At 29.6% G+C, this 8871-nt stretch overlaps 1 protein-coding gene across 1 annotated transcript in view; it reads left to right on the top strand.

The window, feature by feature from the left end:
• The first annotated feature begins 891 nt into the window (after window positions 1–891).
• The window catches only part of LOC142325753 (protein D3-like), a 55198-nt gene continuing 47218 nt past the window's right edge, over window positions 892–8871 (top strand). The window contains exon 1 of the mRNA XM_075367783.1: window positions 892–1038. Within this exon, the coding sequence (XP_075223898.1) occupies window positions 892–1038 (147 nt within the window). The remainder of the gene's footprint in view (window positions 1039–8871) is intronic.

Below are 8871 nucleotides of genomic sequence, written 5' to 3'. Positions count from 1 at the left end.
AGATGATAATATATTTCCTAATCTATTTTAAGATTTATTAGAAGTCTAGAACCTGCATCATAACAGTGTCTTTTTATAACTGTGATTCAAAATTTAGGAATTTGTATTTTACAGCTATTAATATTCTTGTATTAAAATTATGAGTAGAAAATTAACTAATTCAATATGTTTTATGTTTATAAAAAAATCAGGGAGTTTTCATGGTGAATGAAAATTAAGGGTTATAATTTTCTGTATAGCAGTATTGTCAGACAGGTTTTGGTTTGTAACATATTATCTTAGAAGAATTAAACTTATTAATAGGGCTTTCAAATAGAAGACACATTTATTTGTTTAGATAATATTACCATAGCTATTTATAAAGTGTATTAGTGCACAGTAAATTGAAAACAAAAGTGATTTATCTAGAAAAAGATCACTTTTGTCATCGGTTTTTGTTAAAATTCAGTCACTTTTTAACAATTATTTTAGCTGGATAAGGTTTACTAATTTTTATTGATAATTTTTTTATATTACATGGTATTTGCTATAAAAATAGAAATTAAATTATTTTAAAGATTTATATTCAACAATTTAATTGTTTCATTTTCTGGCAAAATAAAATATAAATTGCAAATGCTTTACATATTATTAATTTACTGTCTACTCTAAACACACAATTTAGTGATATAATGAATAATACAATATTTTGTTAATTTTAAACATACAATTTTTTTTGTTTATTAAATATTTACATACAAGTTACTGCCTAAATTATAGCTGTTGTGTGTGCGTATATGTGCGCATGGTCTTATCAAGTCTTCTTTATCAATATGCTTATCATCTTAATCTTACTTTAAAATTATTTGTTGACCTGTAGTAGTGTTAGATTAAAAAAAAATTAAAAAAAAAATGTATATTATTTTTAATATAATTTTTATTTTAATTCTAAAAAGTGCAAACGGAGATGAATACAACATAACTTTAGAATACTATGAAGTATTAGTAAAAGCAGTTGTGCCTGATGTAGTAGACGATATTGAGCATGAAGTTGCTGGAGTATGTAAAGTATTTTTTATATTCATTATGTATTACATTAATATTAGCTGTTTTAACAAACTTCAGCAGGTTGTTCTGTGTTTATATCTTTCTTTGCCACTTATGCCACCTTTATGCCTTTCACAGGTGTGCTTTCCAAAAATAGGTGATTAAATTCATGAAGTCAACAGATTTGTTAGAAAATATAAAAAATCTGTATCTAAATGATGATAACAATTATTGTTTCAGAAATTCAATCTGTATTGTATGTTCCCTGTTAAAATACTCTTGCATCTTTCTACAGGGCTGAAAATCTACACACTAAAAAGAAAAAAAAACAAAAGAATAGCACAAATTTATTTATTAAAGTTAAACTTTTTTTCACAAATTAATATAATCATTTATTGAACATTTAAAGAAACTGTACGAATAACATTTTACTGATAACAATATTAGTCAGTTTACACATGTTCAATAATCTGTATTTTAATAATTTTTTTCTTAATCAACTATTTTATACTTCATCAAACAATTTTACTGATTTATAAGTACATAACTTAGGTCCAATTTTTTTTTCTCACAGATAGTTGTATAATTTTTTCCTAAGATTGTATTTATTTTTTAATAAGTTATTTCCATAAATATTTGCAGTTCATAACAGGTATTTCTTTAATTAAACTTTTTTGCTTTAAATATTCATTATATTAAGTTTTCTAAAAAATGACTTAAGTTTCCACTTATGTATTGTTTTATTACTTTTTTCTTATCCTCCATATTTAGCAGTTTTCCAAGGATCTCTGGTTCATTAGAACATTTATGAGGAAATTTAGATTAAAATCATAATTAACAAAATTTTACATTATCAGAAGGTTTGGTTTATCTCTTGTTATTGTTAATTTACATTTGCAGATTTAAGAAAATTATTAATAAATTGCTATTACATGCCGTGATTATACTAAAATAGTAATATTACTCACACTTAAATTACTTATTTTATTACCGTTCTGCTGATTTCAGTGACAGAGTGGTAGTGTTCTTGCCTTTCATCTAGATTCAAGTTCATGCTACTGAAATTTTTACTCATGCTACAAAAATTCAACTGTCATTGTAGTAAAAGTAAATAAATTAAATTATATTCAAAATTACATTTAATAAAATATTTAATTAATTACCTGTATGTTTGGGTTTATTATCTAGGATATTTTATTATCAGCTTCAAGATAATTTTTTATTTATTTATGTACTCTTATACAATTCTATTCTTTTTTAATATTTTATGAACTAATATTTGGTGTAATTTTTTTTTGCAAAATCAGTAACTTTATGTAAAAGATGGATTGATATCTTCAATAAAATTTATTTAAAACTAAATTTTTATAATTATAATTAATTTTCCATTTCTTATGTAATTTTTGTTTGATTAATATGATTTCATTATTCCTTTTGTGATTCATTATTTTCTTTTGATAAATTTATTTTTCCCTATTTTTATTGTCTTTCTGTAAGGTATTAAGATATACTTTACTCACTAATTCAATATATATATATATATATATATATATATATATATATATATATTGTGTGTGTGTGTGAATACTACTTTTATCTCGGATTCTGATTTTCACTTTGGTTTTGGGTTAAGCATTGTTAGAGGAATACACGAATGGCCGCTATCAGCTGTCGGATTCACCTCAAAATGGCCACCAAATTTAAAATTTTATAATAATCATTATACAATAACTGTGTAAGATATCACGTTAGTTCAAATACACTATTGTAAGGTTTACTAAAATGCATAAAGTATATAATATCAATTTTGTTTATGAAGCATAAGACCCCAAAATAGTGGAAAAACTAACTTTTTTAATTATAAAAAATAAATATGCCATAAAACTGCCAACACACGAGACAAAGAAATTATACTAACTTAGCATATGTAGGACCTCAATAGAGATTTATTAAAACCATAACTAATTCATTTGCATCTCTTGCAGAATTTTAAAATATTTAAAAAAATTATAGTTAGAAAAATTGTAACTTTTTAATTGTAACAGATACTGAAAAGAACCAACGTCATATTATAAGACTATAAGTTATAATTAACATAATATGTTAGTACTGATCTGATCAACCACCAAATAATGATCACATGATCTAAGGGAAACTTAAAAAGTAAAAATAATCTCTTAAAGACTTTTGTAACCTTAATATATGATTGGCTTGTAAAGTATTGAAAATTATTAATTATGGTGAAGGTTGTAAATCACGTATAGTCCAGATGGTATCTATTTAAAATGGGCATATCTGGACTTTTTCTATAGGATTGCTAATTTTTGCTTTAATGCCTAATAACATATAAAAGAGCACTCAAACTTTCAATTGCATTTTGAAAGATTTAAATTTGTTAATTAGGAGACCCTAGGGAATATTTCAAACATATTTGCAATTTTTTTGATTTTAAACAAATTTAGTATCTTTACGAATTTTTGTCTAAATTCATTTTAAAAATGAGGGGTTAAAAGTACTCGGAAAGCTACTTCTTTTAAAAAAAGAAATTTCCAGTTCTTTAATTATTTCCGGAGATAAACCGATCAAAGTTGTCCGCCATTGTGCAACTTTTGGAATAAATGAATAAACCGATATTTAGCAATAATTCGTGTTTTCCAGTATGATATTTGTACTATTTAGCGTACAAGATATCGATTTAAGAAAAAAACAATAATTTTGTTTGTTTAAATTAAAATTGCAAGTAGCTCGAAAAATTCCCTAGGCTCTCCTAATTAACCGATTTAAATTTTTCTAAATGCATTCGAAAGTTTGAGTGCAAAATCTGGATTGCAAAATTATTATGCAAAAACTGTCAGACTGGTTTTGTTGAAATTTGGCGCGTTGCTTTATCAAATCAAAATGTTCTTTGAGGCAAAATCTGAAAGTACATGTATAATATAAGTACTAAAAAAAATCCCAAAAATCTTGCTTTTTTCATTTGTTATTTTTGCATCAATAATAATGTATTTTTCGACTTGCAACCGATGATGTGTGTAAAATTTAATAACAAAATTTTGTTCTCTCAATCTTTTCTCTAAAATGAGCAGTTAACGAATTATCTAGGGAAATAAAAGAAAAAAATGAATGTTTTTTGTGATTTTATTTTTTTTACATTTTAATAAAATTTTAAGCACACCCTTTTCGCGCTGCACATCTAGCGCATCACCCGCGCAGTTCTACAGCTCGCTCTGTCCAGAAGCAGCGGTGGAAGAGGTGTCGCAGATTTCCGTGAGGTTCATACGAAACAACTGCTGAACCTCAGAAACTATTTTCAAGGGCGAGGCTAATTCAGCGTGTTTCATGGGGAGGTGGTGAGAAGAGATGAAGAAGATCTGACCCCACTTCGCCATAGCGAAAGTGACTATGCCCCCCCTGAATGACGTTCCTGATGAGTGACAGAAGATGGATGCATGGCGTGCGGGTGATCCATGCAGCCTTCGTGCTGGATGGGAGGATTGACTTTGTTGCCTCCTTTGCTTGACTTAATAACGCCAAATTGTTTACTGTGATTGAAGGATTTGCGTTTGCAATCCAGGATTCAGTAGTCAGCACGCTCAATTATCGGAAGCATATAGTCAAGGACCCTGCGGTGGTCGTGGATAATTGCCGTTTGTATGGGAGTACAAGCGAGTCTGTGGAGCACGTGATTAGCGGTGCCAGATTCTGGCCCCAAAAGAATACACGTCCCGACACAATAACGTGGCTCGCATTCTCCATCAGAGGCTAGTCCTGGACCTGGGACTTGCTGTGTCTGTTTCTTACTACAGGTATGTTCCTCTGTCCGTGTTGAAAAATGACTGTTATGGAATTTATTACGATCGCGCGGTCCTCACAGATAAGCCAGTGGCCCCAAATCCTCTTCAGACATTGTTGTGATTAAAAAACAGGAAAACATCGCCTGGTATCGATGTGACGATACCATTGGCCGCTAACATCCAGAAGAAATATGCCGAGAAGCTGTCAAAATACAGGGATTTGGCGGATGAGTTTAGGGAGTTTTGGACCCAGCGAGAGGTTATATAGGTCTGGACCCAGCGAGAGTGCCCATCGTCATCGGCGCACTTTGAGAGATTCCGCACTCGCTTCACACGTCACTCAGGACCATTGGCGTTCAACCTCGCCTCTTCCTGCCGATGCAGAAAGCAGTGATTCTAGACAAGTGCGCATTGATGAGGAAGTATATAACCTCCGGACTCTGTGGATAATGAACCTGAAGCTCTGACGGGTGCCAAGTTGCGGTTGCCACAGAAGAACCTGTATGATATGATTTTACCTAGTTATGCAATAGTCTTAACCCCTTGCCTTGCCACCTTGAGGCCGGCGGGTCTATTAACCGGTATAAATGACCGTGATGATAATAATAATTTTGTTTGGGAAATCTTATTAGACTTTTCATTGATAACTGGTTTTATATAATTAATTACTCATTAATGTTTACGAATCAACTTATTTTGTCTTTCTAACCAATGAAACATGGAATTTTAACGGTTCTGAACCTGTCTGTGAGTCATAAGAGAATCTTAGCTCATTGTGTAACTATAGCAAATTAAATTAAATTTTAAAGCGCATTTGTTGTAAATTTTAACTACAGATCTCATGTGACATACACAGTTGAACCTCTATATAATTAAATAAAAAATCTCCGGAAAAAGTTCTTAAATAGAGGTTTTTAAAGACCTCTATTTAGACTAACTGAATTAATCCCAGGAAAAATTATTGCTGAACTGTATGTATGTACTGAACAATAGAAGGAATATGAGTTAAATGTTTTCTAAGAATTATGTTTGTTATATCTACGTACTGTAGATAAATGAATAAAAGTGTATACAGTAATTTTAGTACTCTGCGTTTGTTAATGGATTTAGAGAAATTCCGCTACTTTAATGTATAGGCAGACAGTATAGAATCACGTTTGCAGAAAACGTGTTTAAATATTTTGTTCGAATTTTATTGTTAATGGGTTATAGGAGAATCTTGGGAATTTTCGCTTTATCGTTCAATAAAAATAATTTGTCATTCTTGACATTTGTCAACAGTACTTTGTGTTTATATACAGGCACAATTTAGATATGGAAATCAAAGAATAACTACCTTAAACTCACAGAGAAGTCCAAAATACTAAATTTAATGTCTTATTTTTAAAAACCATTTCTTAAAAATTACTGTATATTACTACGCACTTTACGTATTATGTTAATATGCAGTATGTCACTATTTCATTATATAGAGGTATGAATACGTTAAATAGAGGTTAATTTATACGTAGTTTTATTAAAATACGAGATTTTCGTAATAGAGGTTCAACTGTATAAGCAAAAATACTTATTAACACAACCTAGTAGTTCTGTTTTTTCTTTAAGACTGTTACATCGATTAGTGAATTTAGACATTGTTCTAAGGCCTATTATTAACTGTTTGAATCAATTACGTTATGCTGCACTATGAAGTACTGCAAATTTTCTTAACATGCTAAGAATATTTTTAAAGTAAAAAATACAATAGTAACAACACTTATGACAAATATGAAACTCTGACAGACCTGCAAACTGCAGACAATTTTTTTTAAATTTACAAATACGTTGATTAAATTTTTTGTTTATGTTGCTATTGATAGGTAAAAGAAATTAATTAATCTCCATAAATGTAAGAGACAAAACAGTTTTTTGAGGTAATGCCATATTTTTAATTAAGTTATTAGATTATTTTAGAAGTTTCGGATTATTAATGAAGAAATTAAAAAAAATATTATGAAAACCATTTCAAAAAATGAGGCTTATTGTTTTGTGGAATAATTTCTAAATGATAATTGTGCAGTAAATTAATTTTTTATTTTTATTTAAGTCTTCTTGTCTAAATACATATAAATATATATTAGCTATTGTAATTACCATTAGTTTACTAAATAATTAGTGGTTATCCCACTAATGCTTGTAAAATTGTGCTGTATTAAGTTATATAATTGATAAAACATTCATTCTTAATATACGTTCCTTTTTCCTCTTCTGCTTAAAAAACTTGTTACTTTATTTCACTGATTTCTATGTAACTGGATAGGGGAAACCAGTATTGAAATTGGTAAAATTTGAAGCGTAAACTAGCGCCACTAAATAAAATGAAACAGCCCATACGCAGAGCTAAGTAAGAGTAGGGATAATACCACGTTTTAAACCGATGCTGTAGAAGTGTTCTGATTTTGTATTTTGAACACTGATCCCTATATAACTATAATCCGACCTTATAAATTTTCTACAACTGTCCGTAAATTTCTGCTTCTGTTGCGAAAATAACCGTTCTTTTGGTTATCTCTTTTTTCTGTTTAGCCTGGGGAACCACCGTAAAGTATACAGAGGATGAATGAGGATATGTATGGATGTAAATGAAGAGTAATCTTGCACAGTCTCAGGTCGACCATTCTTGAGATGTGTGATTAATTGAAACCCAACCACCAGAGAACACACCAGTATCCACGATCTAGTATTCCAATCCGTATAAAAGTAAATTTTTTTTTGCCATGCCTGACCGGAATTTGAACCCGGATCTCCTAGTGAAAGGCTGAGACGCTACCACTCGCGCCACGGAGGCAGCGGCGCTGGAGAGCGCTTCAATATTGAACACTTAATTGTATTTTACGCCATAACGATCTAAGGATCCTGCTTTATTTATAAAAGATTTATGTCCTCTTTCAAGATTACCGTTATAGTCGCCAGCTAATCTTTTTTTACCAACCTGTTTTGTATTTCCAGAATTATTTGATTTCAATACAATTTATATTTTTCATCATAACTTTAAAGCGTTTCTATAAATTCTACTTTCTTTTATGTTGCCTTAAATAACTGATGATAATGTTATTTTTTCTTAATACTTTTTTCAGTACTTTAACATTTTACACATATTTTAATTTCAACAACATTTAATTTCTCTCTCCTATATGTAATATTACTGTTTCATCTTTTGGATTATTTACAGTTGTATGATAAATAAAAATACATAGATAATGCTGGTTAACACAATTTTTGGTTTTGTAAAAGAAGTTAGTATGGCTTATATGGCATTAAGATAAACTGGAATATGTACTTCAAATTGCTCTATCATGTCAAGATTTTCAAGTTATCGCTGCCTAAAATTATATTTTGTATCATAACAATTTTATTATCTAAAAGACATACAGACTTGCTAGTATTGTTTTTTTAAACATGTGTATTCATGTCTGATTTTCTGTATTACCTACCTAACTATCTGCTGCTTAAAATTACAGTTGCAATATCAATTATAACAGTTGCAATATCATTATGTAGACAAATAATGAATCATTCTATTAGATTAGTTTCCTTCAACATGACTTCAACTCTTAACAGTTTAACATGTATACATTTTTTTTAGATGTTTGATGGGTTTTTTATTATTGAGTATACTTTAGTTAAAGAATACTCACTGCTCATAATTGCTCTTAATAAGTTTCAGTGAGGTGAAACTGTTTCATAGTGAAAACATTTTTGGGAATTGTACATTTTAACTTGATGTAATTTATATGCAAGTTATATGACTTTTAATAGTATGATAAAGTCAAAGAATTTTATTGACTTCATATATATCAGTTAAGTTAGGTTAGGTTAGTATAACCCACTGGGTTGGTCAAGTTGTGAACGCATCTTCCCAAATCAGCTGACGTGGAAGTCGAGAGTTCCAGCATTCAAGTCCTAGTAAAGTAGTTATTTTTACACGGATTTGAATACTAGATCGTGGATACCGGTGTTCTTTGGTGGATGGGTTTCAATTAACCACACATCTCAGGAATGGTCGAACTGA

The sequence above is a fragment of the Lycorma delicatula genome, chromosome 5, assembly GCF_047948215.1.
Source record: "Lycorma delicatula isolate Av1 chromosome 5, ASM4794821v1, whole genome shotgun sequence".
NCBI lineage: Eukaryota > Metazoa > Arthropoda > Insecta > Hemiptera > Fulgoridae > Lycorma > Lycorma delicatula.
Note: the sequence above shows the minus strand (reverse complement) of the source record. Positions and strands in the feature narration are given on the sequence as shown.